The sequence below is a fragment of the Phragmites australis genome, chromosome 10, assembly GCF_958298935.1.
Source record: "Phragmites australis chromosome 10, lpPhrAust1.1, whole genome shotgun sequence".
NCBI classification, from domain to species: Eukaryota; Viridiplantae; Streptophyta; class Magnoliopsida; order Poales; family Poaceae; genus Phragmites; species Phragmites australis.
This window is the reverse complement of record NC_084930.1, coordinates 31,170,843-31,191,683: the sequence shown is the minus strand read 5'-3', so window position 1 is coordinate 31,191,683 and position 20,841 is coordinate 31,170,843. Positions and strand designations below refer to the sequence as shown.

Here is a 20,841-nt window from a genome sequence, read left to right as displayed (position 1 = left end):
TTGGCAATTTATGAAGCCAGCAGGGAATGTATGTGGTTAAGAAATATGACACATCATATTCGCAAAGAATGCAATTTACTTTCAGAAGAAGTGTCTATAGTCATACAAAAAGACAATATGGCTTGCATCACTCAATTAAAAGATGGATATATCAAAGGAGATAGAGTGAAATATATATTGCTGAAGTTTTTCTTCACCCATATTCTTCAAAAGGATGGTGTTATTATAGTCCAATAAATTCGTTCAAGCGAGAATCTAGCAGACTTATTCACGAATGCACTCCCCACTTCACTATTCAAGAAATTGACTCACGATGTTGGACTACAACGACTCAAAGACATTATGTGATATTGCTATCAAGGGGAGTGAATATGGGTGCACTCTTTTTTCCTTGGCCATGGTTTTTTCCCACTGGGGTTTTCCTTGGTGAGGTTTTTAACGAGGCATACATATTCATAATTAATGGACATTCAAGAGGGAGTGTTATGAAATCTTCATTTATGTGGATGTCCATAACCCCTATAACATAAAATCTTTAACCTTCATGGTATTAGTGATGTAACTCTCCTAGTATCAATTCTCGAAACAATGTTATATGGCTATGTATATATAGGAGTTTGCATACATCTAGCAGACAATAAGAATATCTTATTTTATCTCTTACTCTCTTTGTTCTCTATATTTTTGCATACCAACTTCTGATAGTTAATAAGTAATTAGTATATAACAAAGCCCTAAAATTACTTAATTTTCCATGAAAGAAAATTACTCAGTTTTTATCCCCACATGCCTTTGAAATATCAGGCCAGTGGCTCAACCATGATCTTCAAAAGTAACCGGGCTTTTCAGTGTGCCCTGGTCTGTGCCTCTGCGCCTTAATCGTCGTCATTCACAACACTATGCAGCCCTGCAGTCCACAGTTGCCTTCTCCAATTACTTGGTACATCCAGCCAAGAGCCATCATGTCCCAAGGAAAAGTTCATGGAGAAACAAATGGCGTACGTTCGCTGTCAACACTTAACACCACATGATTGAAACTGATCGAATGACCGATGATGGCTACAGCTAACAAACTGACAGCCGGTCATGGATTCATATCAGGAAGGAACCCACATGTACGATGCACCAGGCCTACCAGGTACCAGCGCAGAATCAGTTTGGTCTCACAGTTCTGCTCCTCTGTGTGATTGCTTGCTTGAAAGATTCATGCAAGCGCACGATTACCAGCAGCAACTACCAGCTCACACTTCGTAGATTTTACATTTTGTATGGACAAAAGAGAAACCAGATAGGTCCAGATACAATTCAAGTTTCCAAAACGCAACTATCCTACAAGCGTCCTGCTGCAATCCGGAAAAAAATAAGGAAAAGGATACACATGAACAGATGGGTATGGAAAAGCTAGAGATTCTGACAAGCAAATTAGTAGATTAGGCCATAAACTGGAACTGGTCAGATTAAGTTCCTATCTTGTATGCCATGGGGTTTTATTCTCGCAAAATCTATGGAGTCTAGTGCGTTCTTCAACCGTTGAGTTCTGTCTTCTGCAGTTGTTTCCTCCTGCCGACCGGTGGAGCAAGTGTTTTCACCTTTCAGGAGGGATTGCAGCTGCAGCCATGCCTTTCTGGTTGGATACGGCTGAAGCAAGAGCAACTGGCATCAGGCAGAGGCCTTTGTTCTGAAGGTACTGCATTGCACTCGTGATACTTGTTTCCATCAGCTTCACAACCTCTTGCTCAAAGGAGATGGTATCTTCCAAGTCTTGTACATCCGGCAGTCCTTGTGCAGTGGTTGGAGCTGACAGAGGTTGACCTCCAAGGTCCTGCATGAAGTTTGACAGTGTACCACTTGCATGAGTGAACTCATCGGTGCATGGATATGTGTCTATTTAAGTGAATAACAAACAACTCAATAAAAAAAAATAAGGCGGTATATCAAATGCAACTACAATACAAGTGGAACTCTAAGACTGTTGCAATAAGCCATCATGCTGTAGCTAAAGATATTTGAAATATTGCAATCGGATACACAAATGAAAGAAACGTGAAATCTAAAGTAGCAATTATAGAACAACAACGTTCTTTCAATGTTACATTGGGAACTTGTAGAAAATAAGAAGGTTTGGCACCTTGGTTTGAGAATCTGTGAGAAGGGGAAGAACTGCTCCAGGACCTCCTAGCCTACTCATGCTCAAAACCTGAAACCAAGTAATCGGGAATGTTAACTGTCTGCCAAAGCTACCCGTGCTCGTTTCAAAGACTGCACACAGCCATACCTTAACCTGAAGCTGAAGAAATTTCACATAATCAATTATTTCATCCAGCATCGATGCCTTGTCTGCCTGCTCACATCAAAATATTTTCACACCATTTTATTAAAGAGTTATTTTTAAACAAAATCAACCTCGTTAAAGAAAGTAAAACTGCTGTATCCTTTGGTATGATACTTTGGCTTTCTTAAACGAGCTCTGCATCAACAATATAGGGGTGTTTGGATGAGTGGTAGTTCGTTGGAATATATAGCATTTTGTTCAAGTTTGAGCTAGATCCAAAACATTCCAATGAAATACCTCCAATCCAAACAGATCCTAAACCTCCATGTCTTTAAAACAGCACCACACTTGAACCAATGGAACAGGCCCTGACTAAAGTTGTCCTCAACAGATAAAACATTCAATCCAGTATATTTGGAGAGTTGAAGACTTAAATATCTGTACTCCCAAAAGGACCTAAAATTCAATAATTGCTCACTTATATTGTCTCACTAGGTAGATTTCAAACAATAATTCAGAACACATGTTCTTATTACATATAAGTTATTATCACGACTGTGGTTGCAATATGAAAATGCATGGGATAAGTTAAATAGAAATAAAAAGGGCACCTTATTGGAATTTGGGACAAGGTCTTGCAGATTTTTCATCCTATCTGAAATTTTCTCTCTGCGAAGCTGCAGCACAATAGGAAATTGGAGTTAAAACTTTATGCTACAGACAGCATGCAAAACAAACAATTCAAAAAGATTATGCAACTTTTCGATTTGTCCTAAAGTGGACTAATCTCGTAAAAAGAACTCACCCGTTCAGCAATACTATGAGGATCAGTTGCCTGTCCACGACGAGCCCTTACTCGTGGCTTCACGCCGACACCATTTCCATTAGCGGAATTTTCTTGGGTTTGTACATCAGAAGGGTGGCTAACAGGACACTCGCTTTTATTTTCATTGATGCACGATGGCATCTAAACATTGGCAAATAAGAACCCCATGTCAAATATAATCTGATGAAAGGTAGCATAAAAGGAACAAAGAGAATGAACACAAATGTAATTTTTAAAGAGAAAAGGCAAAAACCTTTGGAGGAATCAGCGCTCCTTGTGTTGCAGTAACTGACATCTGGTTACGAGCAACGAAAGTAGGGATAGGAACATTGCACATTGCAGTTTGCTCCTGCAGAATGGAAATGTTGAGTTACTGGTACAGTTTAAATGAAATAGCAAGATGAAGTTGCAGATATTGTTGTTTCGTGGCACTGTTTGAAAATAAAACCTGCTTCTGAGTCTTGCAACCACCGGCAGCTAGGTTTGTTCCCTGGACAGTAGAAAACGAGGGGAGCCTACCACTTATAAACTCTTTGCTATCCTGTAATACAACAAGAACCAAAAAATAATTGAATGAAACAGATAAGAGTAGCAGCAGTCTATGTAGTTTTTTTTGGAGGAAAAAGCTGTCTATGTTGTGAGCATTACATGTAGTGATGCCAAGGCAGCATTGTCAAATACTGAGATGTTCCCATTGGGATGGCTTGTTTTGTTAAAAATAGCATCATTTTGTGCCCCTTGAAAACTGAAAGCTTCTAGATTCACTGGTTCCATGAATGGAGAAGCATTTTGGAATGTGGAACAAAAATTTGGGGCTGAAGAAACAGCATGCACATCAGCAAGAAAAGCAGAAATTTCACTGCCGTTACTATCAATTGAACTAGACAAGGCATGCGGCAGTTCTGAAAGACCAGGAGTATCCAACTGTGTATGAAATCCTCCAGGTGTTGAATTGTGCTGAAGCACCCCTGGGGCCACTAAATTACTCTGCAGATTGCTGTTGCTCTGCAGTCGTTGAAGCTCCAGAAGACTTTCAGGAAGCTTATCATCAGATACAATCTGACCAGGAAATAGATCGGCCTGGCCAGCATATGACAAGCCGTTTGTAAGCGTAGTGCAGTCCTTTTCATGCTCACCGAATTTAAAATTGTGATCTGATCTAGCTGCCATGAAATAGCTTGAGGGTGGCATGCTTCCTTTTCCTGCAGATGATTCCACTGAACCATCAGTAAGACTATAGCTCTCAGAAGCAGAATTGCCAGGCCATGATGAGAAGTAGGAACCAGAAGAGTAATCCATGTTAACCCCCAGAAATGCCACTCGCAACCTCTGCCCAAAAAAGGTTAAGAAAAAGAGTTGCTTCTAGAAACTGAGTATCCACAGCTGACAATTTGGTGATGCCTGAATTCAAAATAGAAAATCTGTTATTTTTTCAAGACAATCTTCGGTGGCAACTGGCAAGAATGTTTCCTTTGTACAAAGGCAGCACAATTATAGTGGTAAAATAACAGCTGTCAACTACTCATAGACATACGCGATAACTACTTCAGGAAGCCAATATTAAAATATGCCTGGATAATTTAAATTATTTCATGTTTACTGCATACAGTTGACAAAAGCTCCTTAGCACACAGCATTGTCATATTCATGACAGTCAAGCATAGAAATTATCTACGGAAGAGTGAATTCAATTCTTCAATTATTTGAATTTTTTCCCTTACAAAATGCATATCTTCCATTTCATTATTGCCTTACTGACAAAACTAAATATACACGAGCCTAAACTATAATTAAACCCACTGAATATTTTCCTCTCTTTGAAGTTAGATGATGAATGTCTAAGCCAACTTATGCTACCATAAATTGCTCGAATGGTACTTCACATCATGCTATATACAATATACTTATACCAGAACCAGATCATTTTGCTCGTCTAAGCAGTAGTCAGAAAAGCTAAACGGGTACAATAATTATTACAAGTAAATTAACACTACCATTTATCTCTGTTCTCTGACACTACAATAACACTTTAAAGTCCCTGAATTTCCACCATAAAACTCATAACTAGGCCATCTGTCATGTAGGGCCAAACCTACAGCCGCCGCCACCCGAAGCTAGGTGCAGCAAGTCCTGATCACAGATTTATTACTTTCCCTTCAATCAGGATATCAGATTATTACTTTCTCTTAAATCAGGATATTAGCTTCCTTATTATGTATTTCCTTTCATATGCTTTCTGGTAGATGGAAACTATTGTAAGAGGCCCTCTCCTATATAAAGGAAAGGAGCATATGAATGAAAGGCAAGCAAGAAGAATTCCTCTCTCTCTCTCTCTCTCTCTCTCTCTCTCTCCCCAAAGCACAACAGCTCCAGGACACCAAGCAGCCAGCCGCCCTCGACCTCCAATTCACCACACCTACACCCTCCGGTCATCGTCGCAGGACCTACTTGTTGAGGCCCATGACAACCTGGTATCAGAGACTAAGTTCCTCAACCCTCCACGCACCATGTCCACCTCCAACGAGCCTCAATCAGTCGACGACATGCTTCGCGACCTCCTAGCCGGCCAATAGATGCTCTGTGCCGCCATCGACCGCGTTGACCGGCCCGTCAGCGACATCGACCAGCAGCAATAAGCCCACACCAACGCCATCAACCGCCTGGAACACAGCCGTGGCAAGACAGTGGCAGAGATATTCGAAACCTCCACCGACCATGGCATCTCCGGAGGATCCTCGGGACAGCAACCACCACTATTGTCCCACCTTGTCCTCCCCAACAACTGTGGTCCAACATGGGGCGGCGCCCCCCACTTCCACAAGCCGAATTTCCCCACCTTAGATGGCGAGGGCAACCCACTACCATGGTTGAATCACTGTGAGCAGTTCTTTCGTGGTCAATAGACGCTAGAACACGAGAAGGTGTGGCTAGCGTTCTACCATCTCACCATGGGCGCCCAGCTGTTGTTCCACTGCTACGAATTGGTGTGGCTAGCGTCCTACCATCTCACATGGCCACGCTTCATCGAACTCATCGACAACCGCTTCGAACCCTCCATCCGTAGCAACCCTCTAGGAGAGCTGGTGCATCTCCGACGGCTCAGTTCGGTGGCAGACTACTGCAAGCAGTTCATGGGGCTCTTGTGCCGAGTCGACCCGCTCTAGGAACGGCAAAAAGTCCAGCTCTTCACGGCTGGCCTCCAAGAGACCCTTTAGACCAACGTTGAGCTCCAGGGCGCCAAATCCCTAGAAGACGCCATGAACTTTGCCCGGCGTACGAGCGCCACGACTCAATTCTACCTCCTCGCTCGGGGAGCCGCATCACCACACCCAACCGTCAGCACACACTACAAGGGCTGAGCTAAGTGCCCCACCCCGGGTCTCGTCCGCCTGGCGCACTCTGATGCCTAGGGAGATGCAGGCTCACCGCGACTAGGGCTTCTGCTTCAACTACGACGAGAAATTCATCCCTGACCACAACCACCAGTGCAAGCGCCTCTTTTTCATGGAGCTCACGCCCTATGACCCTGACCCCTCCGACTCCGACAACGATGACGGCCCTATGATATCCCTGGCTGCCTTGACCGGGATTAAGCCCCATACAGGGCAAACTATGAAGGTTGCAGTCTAGATCGGCATCGAACGCTTTACCACCCTCATCAACTCTGATTCTACACACAACTTCATCGAGGAAGACGCGGTACTGCGCACGGGCATCAGGTTGCACCACCGCTCGGGCCTGCGCATCATCGACGCCAACGGGGACAACGTGCAAAACACGGGGGTTTGTCGTGCCTTACTCATCGCCATTGACATTGAGCGCTTCGTCATCCCCTACTACGTGATCCCTCTTGAGGGCTACAACCTCGTCTTGGGCATCCAGTGGCTAGGCTCACTCGGCCTGATTGTTTGGGACTTCAGCGCCCTCACCATGATGTTCACCCGAGATGGCTGCCGTGTGATGTGGCATGGTCTTCCTGGCCGACCCTCCGACCTGATGCTGACCCTCCTCGACGACTACGCTCACCTGTTCTAGGAGCCGACCGGCCTACCACCGGCCCGCACCCATAGCCACCGCATCTACCTCAAGGTCGGCGTCGACACAGTGTTCGTCCGGCCCTACAAGTATGCCCATCTGCAGAAGGACGAACTAGAGCGTCAATGTCATGACATGCTGCACCAAGATCTCATCCGTCGTAGCAACTCAGCTGCTTTTGGAGGCAGGGAGAGATGTCATGTGGGGCCAAACCTATAGCTGCCGCCACCGCCCCAAGCCATGTGTGGCATGTGGCTAGGTTTCAATAACAAGCCTTGACAAATATCCCCCTAGAATCAGATTTATTACTTTCCCTTCAATCAGGGTATTAGATTATTACTTTCCCCTTAAATCAGGATATTAGCTTCCTTATTATGTATTTTCTTTCATATGCTTTCTGGTAGATGGAAACTCTTGTAAGGGGCTCTCTCATATATAAAGGAAAGGAGCATATGAATGAAAGGCAAGCAAGAAGAATTCCTATCTCCCTCTCTCTGTTCTCTCTTTCTCTCTTGCCCCAAGCACCACGGCTCTAGGGCCTCGACCTCCTGTCCACCACACCTACACCCTCCGGTCATCGCCAGAGGACCTACTGGTGAGGCCCGTGACACCATCAAGAACCGAGAGGATTAAAAGCAGTAACATCACTTTCTCCATTTCTGAGTTATGGCTAGTGAGAAACAGCAATGCTGTGAGCCAAGGCACCAAGACAAGAGCTGCTGATTATATGCTCTCTACAACTAAAACTATCTTCAACGGTTTCCCTTCAAAGGTCAGAATCCCTTCACGACGGGATTTTCGTTCCCTTCAACGCTCTAACGGTTTCTCTTCACGATTCCCGTTACGAAGGGATTCCCAAGGTCATTTCCTTCAGAACGGGATTCTCTACTTTTCCTTCACGATTTCTCTCGATGGGAAACTGTTAAAGATGGATAGAAATAAAGAGAATGGGAACAGAAAGGAACGGAGAAGAGAACAAAATGAAGGGGAAATGGTTAGAATAGTCTAAGCTGTCATTACTCTCACATCTTTATAGAAAAATCCATCACATACATCCTTATCTAGAATTAAAAACCACGAAATCGCTTCTTCCTTTTCTCCCTCTGGGATTTAATTTACATGATACAATTTAGGCAGGAAAAAAAAACTACTTGCAAACAATAAGATACAATTTTCACTTAGGAATATAATCATCCGTATCGATGAACAAATATTTCGAGACAAAGAAAAAAGTCGCAAACAAAGAAAACAAACCACGATCGAAACATCACACTCGCATCAATTAAGCCCACACGATCGTTCTGGACCATCTCTGACATTGCTCATGCTCCTTTGCCACACAACTGAACCCCGCCAAGAAACGCTAATCACCACCCCTAATCAGCGAAAAAAGATCGAACAAGAAACCCCTAACCTCTGGAGGCGCATACGGGTGACACAAGCCTCACCAAGAACAGACCCAACAGAGCAGGCACAAAGCATGCAGCAAGGTTGCACTGAAAGGTAAAAGGGGGAACCAAACTCAGCACTTACCAGGGAGACGGAGATGGAATACGGAGACCGCGAGAGAGATAGTGAAGCTGCTGGTGTGGGGACTGGAGAAGGGGCAGGAGAAAACGGAGACGAAGGGGGAGGAGAAAAAGGGGAGGCTTTTTCCTGCCGGGGATGAAGAAAAGACGTGTTTGGGCTGCTGTTGCTCAGCCAGGGGGTGCAATGCAGCACAGCGCTACCAGGAAAGGCGCGGCAGTTGGCGCTTGCCTTTTTGTTTTTCAGTACTCTCTTTCTGTTTATTCTTATATATATCTTTTGGTTTCTTTCAGATGCAATGACGAATGTAGAGTAAAAAAATAGCAGCTTTTTCTTCTTCTTCCTTCATTCTCTTGTTTTCTTCTCTTCCTCCTCCTCTTATTCTCTTCTTCTTCCATACCTAAAAATTATAGAGGGAATTTCAAGTGTGCTTGAAGGATAGTGGAGGCTCAAACACTCTTCCCCCGTTGGAATGGATGGATTGGGTGGAACAAAACATTTAACATATGGTTCTTCCTTTTGTTTCTTTTAGACAAGTATTGTGTTTTTATGGTCCATTTTGTTGTTACTGTTGTTGTTATAGAACTAGTTTTTTTTTTCCTTTGAAAGTATGGAATAGTTAACTGAAGCTTATCTCCTTTTCTTTTCTTTTAAAAAGTGAAAACCCGAGCTTTGTGCATTAGCAATGTGTGATGTGTTTTGCTTGGATAGCCATATTTATTGTAAGCCTAGCTCATATTATGTTTGATGAGGTAACTGACAAATTTTCTTTCCGTGTATGGTCAGAAGTCTGTAAAATAATGATGTGCACAAGCTGGCAACATATATACATGCAAACATGGTGCCACGTCCAAAGATAGCACACTATCTCTAATGGACGTACTAACACGTTAGCATCTTTGAACATCTCATATTCGGACTAGAGTAGGTGCAACGCCGTAAAGAAAGAAGACACGGGCGATGATGGTACACGCCATATAGATTTGTTTTGCCGCTATAACACAGGAGATTGGGTGTGGCATTTGAATACTACTAGTCATATACCATGCCTACAAGTACATATCTTGCATAATTCACAAATAAATTGACTTCTCTTCCATAAAATCCTCATGTTTCCGGTCTTAACGGTTGGGGGCATGTTCTTCTCGAGTGAGTAGTCGCCGTAACCAGGATTCACTTCCGGGAGGACGAACAGAATTAACCAGCAAACCGGGGGCTGAAATGAGATACTGCCATACTAATCCTATGTCACGGCGCGAGTCGAGTAGAGTCGTGGGCAGGTTCGGTCGTGCCGTCACTGTGCAGTGGGCCCGCTTCAACATCCCTTCCGCTGCCGTGGCCCCACATTTGGCACCACCTACGGGGATGTCGCGACCTACGACGGCGGTCCATCATTTCGGTTGTTCTTCCCCTCACAGAAAACAATAAAATGCGTCAAATCTTCGAATCAGATTAAAACAATAGATATAACTAATTAAATATATTTTTTATAAAATTATATGTGTTTACCAAGCGGAGTAGATTTGGACGACTAAACACACTCCAAATGCTCCATCGATCATCGCCGATCAATCCTTAATCCTCTCCGCTTAATCAACATTTGTTTTCTTAATCCATACACTTAACTCCTAGTAAGAATTAGCCTCTCGCTCTAACATGTGATCACACGTGGCACGCTCCCATTGGACGCGAGCTGGCTGCAACATCGACCGGGTGCCTGTTTGACTTACCGCTAATCCCACGCGGCTTTGAACGTTGAAGCGGGTAGTTGCTGCATGCATGTGCGCCAGCATCAGTCTACGTCCCCCGGCATCACCGGGGCGTGGAAAATTAAACTCGCGCGGAATTTACCCACGCATCGCGGCGCTCAGTTGTCGGGCGACCGAGTCCACCGCTCCGGCATGCAGAAAAACCAAGTGATCGTCCATCCCCTCTCTCTGTTCTTCTCCATTTTATTATCTCCCTATCTTTTCTTCTTTTTCTTTCTCTGTTTCATCCTCGATAAAAAAAAATATTAAGGGCTCGGAGCCTCCATTGGTTGAGAAGTAGTAAGGAAGCCTCAGCCCTAGCCTCTGGATCCGTAAATAAATTAATAATTTATCATTAAAAAGATTGACTATTTAATTATGATGTTATAGATCAAACGAGATGATGCAAAAGAAAATTCTATAAAACACGGATGGAAAAGACTCCTAGTAGATCTACATCCACACCGTTCATCTTTAATCCAACGATCTCTGCGTGCGCATTTTCCTACAGTAAAAGGCACATGTCGACGTCCGATGAGATCTATAAGTGAGATCGAATCTTATATAATTTTCTTATAGATGATGAGGCCGTACCCGCAAATTAGGCCGGGGATCAGCTCGCGCTAACTGCCCACCCACTTGGCTTAACCAACGCTGCGCGCTTTGGACCCGGCTCGGTTCGCGGATTAGTTTAGCCTCCACCGCCGGTTTGCGGGGGCAGGCAGAGGTTTGGGCACGCCGGAGATCATAGAAACGAACGAACAGATCGATGGTTGAGTGGGTCGGGTCAACTAATCACGCAGGAATTGCGATCGCAACGCTTGCAAGCAAAGCGTAGCCTTTTGTTTTCTCCACTTATGACTGATGGAAGCATGGATCCATCAGCGTCTTTGGTTGGTTAGTTGATCATTCAAAACCGGGCTGAGATGAGAGTAATCAAGTTGGATGATGGCCTAGCCTCTTGCTGCATGCAGTAGGGTGGTTGTCGGCTAATCGCGTTGTGTAACGGTTACTCTTCTGGCTTCAGATTCAACGGGATATATTCACCCCCCAGAAGTTCCGGAAAATTCATGCACGTAGACACGTGTGTAAAATTCATACCAAAATATTGCCGTATGTTCAATATGAAAAAAGAAAGGATGATTTGTTGAGAGCATATTCGGTGTTACCATCCCCCTTTGTGTGCAAATGGTCATGTGGAATTTTAGGCCTTTTATTTGGATCGATTGCCGTTGGATCTCTGTTGTTGGACAGGCCATATTGGGCTGCAAAGGCTCTGAGAATTACTCCGTCGGTTGATGTCTCTCCAGCATTGCTTGGTGGACCGGCCCGTGAATGAGGCAAGAATACAGCCATTTTTCCTCTCCCAATTTTGCAGATGTGGGGATCTAGAGAGGATGGCACGTAAGGTACGAAATGGACTTAGACGATATCAAAACGATATAAAATGCACAAGTAAGAAAGACGAATCAAGCTTGTGCTATGCATTGCCAGCGTTCCGTTTGATAACCACCAGCTAACTTTAGTCGCTAGCAGACAAGCATCATGTATTTCTGCAGTGGTGGATCAGTGTCACAAAATAACCAGGTTATCCTCCTTTTCTTTCTCCTCTTACATACTAAAAATTTGAGAAGGGGCTTTCAGATGCGGTCGGGATAGGGGGCTTGAGCCTCAGGGTGAATCCGCCCCTACATTTCTGCACGACACGGTAGGTTTAGGCCTTAGGGTAGAGACGTGTTAGCAAGAGCAGACCCAGACGTACGCAGCTGCTTTATGAATTATGACGATGAAATGTCCATGAGAACCAAACTAAGCTACTAGCTAGCGACAACCTCCGTACGTACCACAATATTATTCTGTAACAGTTGAAGACGTTGATCGATCGAGATGCTGAATTTCGTAATACAGCTACTATCGCATTCGCAAGCACTAGTAAGCATGCAAGCTAATAAATAGCAGGAGTGGTAGCGGATTGCGAATAGCAGAATTTAAAGAATACTCACAATTTTAAGTACAGATCATGGTACTTGACATTTTAACATGATAAAATAGTAATTAATAACTAGAAAATAATGAATAACAAGCAAAATTGATCAGCAAATACAAAGTCTTGTAAGGTCTATTTGGAAGATCTTACTGGCGGCACTAGCAGGTGACAGGCCGGCGATAGTGGAGCAGGAGTATAAGCACTGAATGTTTGGATTCACAGTTCCTCAATCCTCATGGGGTGCATGCGGTCGGTTAGTAGTTCATCGATCCTCATGACAGACTCACGATTGATGGTTGATGCTAGGTTGCGGCAACCAGTGGCCGTGGAGGACATAAACACTAGATGTTTGGATTGGAGCGTGGCTGGCAGCGGGCCGACAGGCGGAGGCCGTGGAGGGCACAAACACTAGATGTTTGGATTGGAGAGTGGCTGGCGACGGGCCGATGGGTGGAGGCCGTGGAGGGCACACGCACTGGGTTGGAGTGCTGGCGGCGGCACTAGTAGGCGGTGAGGCTGGTGGCCATAGACCACAAGCACTAGATTGGAGGTGGCAGCGGCTCCTCAGTCCTTATAGACTCAGCGCTAGGTTTAGATCGGAGGTGGCAGTGTCTCTGATAGACTCACGATTGACGCTAGGTTTTGCATAACAGAAGTTAATGGTATGTTACGGCCTAATAAGCGCAATTATGGTCCGTAAAGTTACAACCCTCTACATTCGCAGCCGAGCCGAGTGGCTCCTGAAGGTTGCCGTCGGGGGAGCAATCCGGGTTCGAGCCCCGGTGTTGCCCCTCGGGGCGTTCGTACAGTCCCTGTACGATTGTGTGAGTGAGAGCTGCGATTCTGAAAAAAAAAAAACATTTGGCTTGCTACCACACGGTAACGACAAAGATCCACTATCGTAATAATGACTGCTACAAATACTATTTATTACCAATTATGTCAGTACATGCCGAAATATCCTATTCACATGTGTGCAATAACTTACATGCATGTACCATCCATCATGCATGATACTGAATATTTAGCAGTTGGGTGCGTTGACCATCAGCTAATGAATGTTGGATATTCTATATCAGTAGCGAACTGAACAGATATTTATGATGCCTAGTTGCGTAATTCTAGAAATCAATTGCCCACTTGTCCTTGCTCGCTAGTTAATTCCACCAACCTTGCCGGACAAATCACGGTTCAGTCTACTAAATAATCAATCCACGGAGCAATAGCTGTCCTGAGTATCCAGTGCAAGATGATGTTCATCGTTCCCCTTCTTGCGATGTCGACACGTACGCCTGGCCATCAGATATTTTAGATGCTTTCGGGCAAAGTCATATGCGTGATTCATATCGTTTCCGCCATTTTCTTGGGACGGGCGAGTGGGTGATCCGGACGGGCGAGTGGGTGATCCACGTGACGACCCGCCGGCCGTACGCTCGAAAGCTAAACTGATGGTGGCACCGATGAGACGCGTACACGAACACTGTTCCTAGTAAAAACGGGAGCACGCTGTGCGCGCGTACTACCGATCACCCGTCGTTGTCTCCCTGTTGTTCCGGGACCACCATGAAAACGGGATGGATATTTTCCACTCATCTGTCGGCTCCAAAGTTTGTAAAGTAAATATAAAATGATTAGTATATATGTTTGATTTTGGATTTAAGAAAAAAGATAATATATAAGATGATCAGTATCCGTCTGAAGTATTCAAATGTTAAGTATTATAAGAAAATTTATTATAATTTTATCTAAAAATATGATAATATATAGTTAAATTGTTACACATCTGTATATAGATAATACTGAATGTTCTTATTTTTACATCCTAACGATCACTCTATGTGCTCACTTTGATTGCACCATATATTATTTAATGTGTTATATAGGAATGCAAATTATATGAAAAATCATCTATTCGACTAACCTAAAGCTTGTGGTACTATCCGCTCTGACCCTGACCCTGAGAAAAAAAAAGTAATACATGATGAAGAAATGATTATCCGGCATTATCCGTGTTTAAATCTGACTCCTTCAAGAAAAAAAATGTGAGATAGGATACAAGATAAGCTATATCCGTCTGTATCCGATTCGATTTCACCGCTACTAGGGACAAAAGCCACCAAGATGGTTTAGACGCTGTTGCGATTCAGCCAGGGTGACGAGCCCATCGACAAGTGGCTCAGCGATGGATCACATGCGCGAACAGACACTTGATTGTGCTCGTTAGAGCGCATGGTAGAGAGGGAGTGTATTGGTGCCGCGGTCCCGCAATGTTGGTGGGAGAACGCGGATGTAGGCCTGGCCCTAAGCATGGGCCACAGGTGTGACTGCCTAGGGCTCCTCGGTCCTCAGAGGTTGGGCCCAGCCCAGCGGCACGCAACGCATAGGTGCAGCCCGCTGGCTAGCCTAGACGGTGAATGCATACACCACACCCTCATCACACAAATTGCCCAGTCCAGACTCCAGAGCCTAAATTCCAAACGCTGCTTAACTTGACTACTCTGCTTGTAGCCTGTAGCCTTAACCCTAGCCCTAGGTCTCTATTCCCCAATGACCAATCCTCCCCATCTTGGCTCCCGACGGCAGCGACACGGCGTTTCCTTTCCCTTTCCTAGTCTTCCCTCATGGCCTCACGCCCTTACCTCAGGAGCAGGCGATTGCCAATGCCTCGCATTCGCCTCCTACATGTGGCGCCATTAGTGGAGGAAAAGAGGATTTCAATTGGCAATCACATCCTACCCAGCTTCAATTGCCTAATTTTGCAACAGTATGCTCAAAAATCTCTCAATTAGCTGTCGCAAGTTGCAAGTTTATAAATTCCCCAATTACTCGACCTCACCCCAACTGCTTATTTGCTTCTTTTTGCTACTTAGGCGATTGACGACGGTGAGTCTGCGACATCCCCGGCTCCCCACTGTTGTGCACTGGTCACTGGTGCAACTGCATATGGTGCTCAAGCCTGAGCCATGGAGCAGTGGAGTTAATTGTTGAAGAGTGAAGATAAGGGGTAGGGCTGGCAATCGGACCCGTGGGTCCGAGTACTCGCGGGTTCTGCACCCGACAGGTCTGAGTTCAGGTTCACATTTTTGCCCATGGATCTGGCGGGTTGGGTACCCGAATAGAGTTAGGTCAGGCTCAGGTTTGACATTTCGCCCATAGGTACCCACGGGTTACCCGGTATTGCATTGAAGTTGTAGCACAGCCTACCGTTTGTAGCCTAGCCCATGCCCGTGAAAACATAGCTCAGCCCCATCACACTGCACATCGATCTGGATCTCCCAGTCCCGGCCACCATCTCTTCGATTCTCCGGTCTTGGCCGCCGCCCCATCGTCATCTCTCGATCGCCACTGCCCGGCCACCATCTCTTAACTGTCGTTGCCCGGCCGCCGCCGCCCCTCCACCATCTCTCGGCAACCGACCCCCGGTAGCCATCGCCCTCACCGCGCTAGCCTTGTGATTTTGTGAATTGACGGCTTGAGTGCCTAGACGACAGCCTTGTAGAGCAGCGCGGCGAAGGCTGCCAGAGACGGGAGTTGGTGTGCTTGGCGGAAACCGATGACGAGCGGGAAGTCATCGAGTGCGTCGTTGAGGGAGCGGAAGAGCTTGGAGCACATGAAGAGCTCATTGGCGATGTTGAAGGCGAGGAGCCGCACCTACGCATGTAGTGAGAAGGAGGAGGACCGGAGGCGATCAGCGCATTAGGGTTTAGTGGAATTGAGTATTGGTGCACGGAAATCGACGGAGGGTGCGGTGGTTGAGGTGGTGCGCTCGATGAGGGAAGCCATGGAGGACTCCGCCGCCGAGGAGGAGGAAGGGTTCGATCCCAGCTCTGCTTTAGCCAGCGATCAACGAAGGAGGAGGAGGTCGTTGGGCATGGCATGGCAGCGGTTCGCCGGGAGAGGAGGAGACCGATCGTGCAGCAGTGGGTGCGACTTCTAGGGGGCGGGGAAGCCATGATGGTGGTGCTGCTAAACTGAACCCGACAGGCGCCTGACGGGTTCGGGTACAGGTTGCAGTTTTAGCCCGTTTGGTAATTCGGATTTGGGTTGGGTTGGGGCTCGTGGGTGTCAGGTAAGACATGGTTTTGCTCCACTCGAATCTGACACGATCCATTACCAGCCCTAATAAGGGGCAGGGGCATCTTTTGAATTATGATCTTTAAGAGTTCTAAGTGTTGTTGCTCCTTATCTCTAATTATTTTTTATATTTATTCATAATATCATGTGATAAGATGTCTACTCGAAAGTATTTGTCTGGTAGTGAGAAAAGAAAAAAGATAAAACAGGTAGATAAATTGATATAATCACAAAGAGGTGCTAATCGACAATTTTTTTAAAGTAATGCATGTTCTTCTAGTAATGTTAATGAATTGACCATAAGTGTTGTTGAACAACTGCCTACAGATAATTTGGTTGAGCCTAATGATACTTATGATAATAATAATAATTAGAGTGTGAATGAAAATTTAGATAATTCAACTGATATAGAAAATGATGATGAACAACCTACCTTTACTATGGACATTTATGACCCAAGAAATTGAGATAATTTTAATAAAAAAGCAAGGGATATTTTAGTTGAAAAGGAGTCTATAAGAGAAGAAAATTGGGATAATCTTGAACATTGTCTTTTGATGTAATTTTAAATGTCTCATGGTAACAACTCTAAGTATCTATATATTTCTATATTTATGTTTAATGGCGGCTTTCAGTTTTGTTTCGCCCCAGGGCCTCCGGAACCTCAGGACCGGCCCTGCGTGGATGCATGCTTGGTGCTACGCGCGCGCGCATGCCACGGATCGCGTGGCCGCGCCTCCGTCGTGACAGGCCGGGTCGCTCGGCGGGCAGGCAGCCAAGCTCGCGCAGTGCACGCATGCGGCTCGGCTTGGGGTGATTTCACTGTGCCCGCCCCGCCGGCGCTACTAGCTTTAAGATCACCGGGAAACGGCCAAACAGGTTAGATTGTGCGCCCGTGACATCCGCGCTGCCGTGCTCGTTGCACGGGCGAGTTTGCTTTTGGCCCTACGCTGCTGCTGGTACGGGATCTAGATTGCGCTGCTCTATCGCCGGTGCTACCCTGTACTGTGCCCGCTACTGCGCATGGGATGGGCAAGTTCACGGCTTCACTCTCACCGGCGGTCCCTTTCCCCGGCACGGCGCGTGACGTCATGACCGGTCACTGGAGCACGGTGAGGATCCGCCGCGCGGCGAGATCGGGGCGCTGGGGCACGTGGTGGCCACGCGACGGGACCCCGTGCCGACCTCCTCGCCGACGCCCGTGAGCCGAGCGCGCAGCTTTCCGAGTTGTTGCCTCCGCCGGCCCGTTCCCCTCGGTGCATGCACCTTTCCCTCGGCTCGGAAGTCGGAAGGGAATCCCGTGTATTTCGCTCTGGCTCTCTCTCGTTTTCTAAGTTCTAACCCCTTTCTTGCGTGGCTGCCTCTGACTGCCTAACCTTGTCTTCGTCCCCCTCAGAGCCCAGAGTTTCGGATCCGCGTCCAATCGCTTCAAAGAAGAGCCTAGATCAGGTAGGCGGTACGATCTAGCGCTAGTTTTGTCGCCGCGCGAGGCACGGGGCGTCCAGGTTCGTCCTGCGTCAGTCCGTGAGTCACCTGATTGGACACTGGGCGGTGAGCTGCGGCTGACGGACGCGGCATGCCGGCGTCCGCTTGATTGAGTTGCCGTCAGATACTGCACTATACGAATTGCTAAGTAATTTGTACTACTACTCCCTCAGTTTACAAACAAATATTGTTTTTTACATTGACACATTCTTACAAAATATAACATTGACTACTACTACTTGTTTATGTAATATATTTATAAAATATAATAAAATTATAATATTATTAAACTATTTTTCAAGACAAATCTTCATGTATCATTTTAAAAAATTTAAACTTAATATATAAAGAGTAATTTGTACTGAAGTTTGAAAATATTAACTGCATGCAATCCAAAACAGAAGGAGTATTTAGTACTGTTGGAAATATGCGACAAATATTAAATCCAGATTTTATTAGGAGAAAAATTGCACATGAAAATCTAGGTGCAAATACTACAACTACCAGGTCTATCATGTACTTCAGATCGAAACAGATATTTCTTATGATTAAAAGTTACACGCATAACTTACTTGTTCGGTTGATAAACAAGTGCTTTCGCGAGAGCTATTTGGTCAAAGTCGTGGAAGCAACTCGACGTCGCGGGAGTAGTTGTTGTCGAGAAAGTAGTCGAAGAAGATTTACAATCACCGAGCAATCACGCAAAGACACTGCCTAAAAACTCAATTGCTGCCATGTGTAGGATTCTATGCGGCACCGGTTTCGAAAATCCTGCTCTCCTTTCTCCTCGGTGCATGCTCATCGGAAAGGTAAACAAGGCTCGGCAAAAGAACAAATCAGAGCAACAGCTTGCAAGAGAGAGTGGGATTGGGATATGGAGAGACCGAAAAATCAGAGCTCGCATCGGAACGTCTCTTGGTTTTTTATAACCATAAAATGTTAGTTTCTCTCGATCACAAATGGCTATCAATCGCAATCAAATCAGACACTTAATCTCATATGTTCCTCAGGTGTTTAATCTCATTAAATCGTCATGTTAAAATGTCATTTAACTCTGCTTTTCAAATGCCTGTTTAATCACATTAAAATAGAATCATCGCAATAAAAAGAACAAAATATTGCACAATTAGCTGCCAACATTCACATGTATGCGCCCGCAAGTCACAAGTGGCTGCCAACATGCACAATTGACTGCCAATATTCAGGCCTAGCTAACTTTCCTAGGGTGCAAAATAGCTGAGAAATTTTGGGTGGTGGCACAGCCAATTGTTGTGCCCCAAGCAGGAAGTAGATCTTTAACGTAACTGTATCATGATGTGGCTGCTGTCATGTGAGTCAACTCTCAGTAAATTTCACGTGTCGATATAATTCCATGCAATTAAATAAGACGAATCGCTTCCTCCTGAGCAACCCTCTCAGCCTCACCCTCACCAACGCAGGAGGAAACTGCTGTTAAGGTGCTTCAAAGTCTGATGTTTGGTTGGCGCACACATGGCCCATTTGACATCTTATGGAAAATGTTGATTGAACTCGTTAGCTTAGCTCGAGTGGCAAGGTACCAGATGGTGCTGAGCCGGCTGGGGTTCAAACCCAGGTCTCGTATGAGGCTGAATATTTTCTCCGTTGGTTAGATCTCAAGTAAAGATGGGGCTGATCGGTCAGAGTTCGAGCGTTTGAGTAAATCTTGACTTATCCTTGGTTCCATGGTCTGCAGTGAGGTCGGAGACATTCTACTATAAGAGTAGATTTTTTCAGGGTTAAGTGTTCTACGTATCAGATAGTCCGATGCTTGCAATTGTGTACGCTAGAGGTTTTACCAGAGTATTTTTAGAATATTCCTTCGGTTCAATAGAAGATGAAATTATACACGTCGAATGTTCTAGTGATTAAAGTTATGGATGTTGAATGCTTCGTCGGAATATTTCTAGAAGTGTTCGTTCGGTTCAACGAGAGAAATGGAGTTGTATATATTGGATGTTTTGGTGCTTGCACTACTGCTAATGTTGGAACATCCAGTGCTCACTATTTTTTTATGAGCTTTCAATAGATAATTTTGATTATGACTAACTGGAGATAGAGAGAATTGGACTTGGATAAACTTGTGTGTTTATCTTATAATGTGTAAGTAATGGATGTAACTTGACGGTCGATGATGGTATGATCGGAGCTAAACGGGGTACTTGGTGCCAGACGATCAAGGAGGTTCAAACGGAGTCAAGGGTGATCCTAGCTGTATACATGGAGATAAAATAAAGCGTGAGAAGATGGATCAAGACAATGTGTTAATAAAGTCAAGCTAAAAGTATGCCGATGCAAGTGACAATACGACCCGAGTGATCGGGAGCGGGAGAAACTTATGCTTGTGTTCATCTCTTTCTAGTTTTCCTCTTGGCTCCCTCGCATGGTTGCAAGTTTCTCGGTTTTGTTGTGATTTTTATTTTTATTGAAGAGTTGAATTTTTGCATTGTGTTGAAGTAATTCTTCTTATTACTAGAGTGATAATAATCATCTATAAATTGATCTTAAACTATCCCTTACCTCTAGATAACCCGATGCATAGTTTTTTTAATCTAAGTGTTATTTCTTCCAGTTGTAAGTTTGTTTAAACTACGACACTTGAAATAACTTTATATAAAAACTAAGGTTCATATCCATCCATTGGATCTATGTTTCTTTAAAAAAAAATCTTTGGTGTGGTTTATTATTGTTTCTCTCAATTTCTAACTTCCACGTTTTAATTTTAACCAAGTTGAGTGAAAGATTAGGATGTGCTTTCTAAAAATTTGATACGACCTCTATTCTCCTCTCTCTAGCCATCCCCCTCGATCGTATAAATTTGGTCAAAAGATTTGTCATGTTTGTCCTGATTCTACGTTTCTTAAAATGT

The 20,841-nt window shown here is 44.9% G+C and overlaps 1 protein-coding gene across 1 annotated transcript; it reads right to left on the bottom strand.

Moving 5' to 3' along the window:
- Window positions 1-1,253: 1,253 nt before the first annotated feature.
- On the bottom strand, window positions 1,254-8,884 carry LOC133930707 (uncharacterized). Its single transcript, XM_062377422.1, has 9 exons — window positions 8,667-8,884; window positions 3,747-4,499; window positions 3,547-3,639; window positions 3,352-3,447; window positions 3,078-3,239; window positions 2,884-2,949; window positions 2,276-2,341; window positions 2,129-2,197; window positions 1,254-1,822 (listed from the first exon to the last, which is right to left on the bottom strand). Exons 2-9 carry the CDS (start codon window positions 4,395-4,397, stop codon window positions 1,586-1,588), a joined length of 1,440 nt encoding a protein of 479 aa, XP_062233406.1. The 5' UTR covers window positions 4,398-4,499; window positions 8,667-8,884; the 3' UTR covers window positions 1,254-1,585.
- Window positions 8,885-20,841: the final 11,957 nt, after the last annotated feature.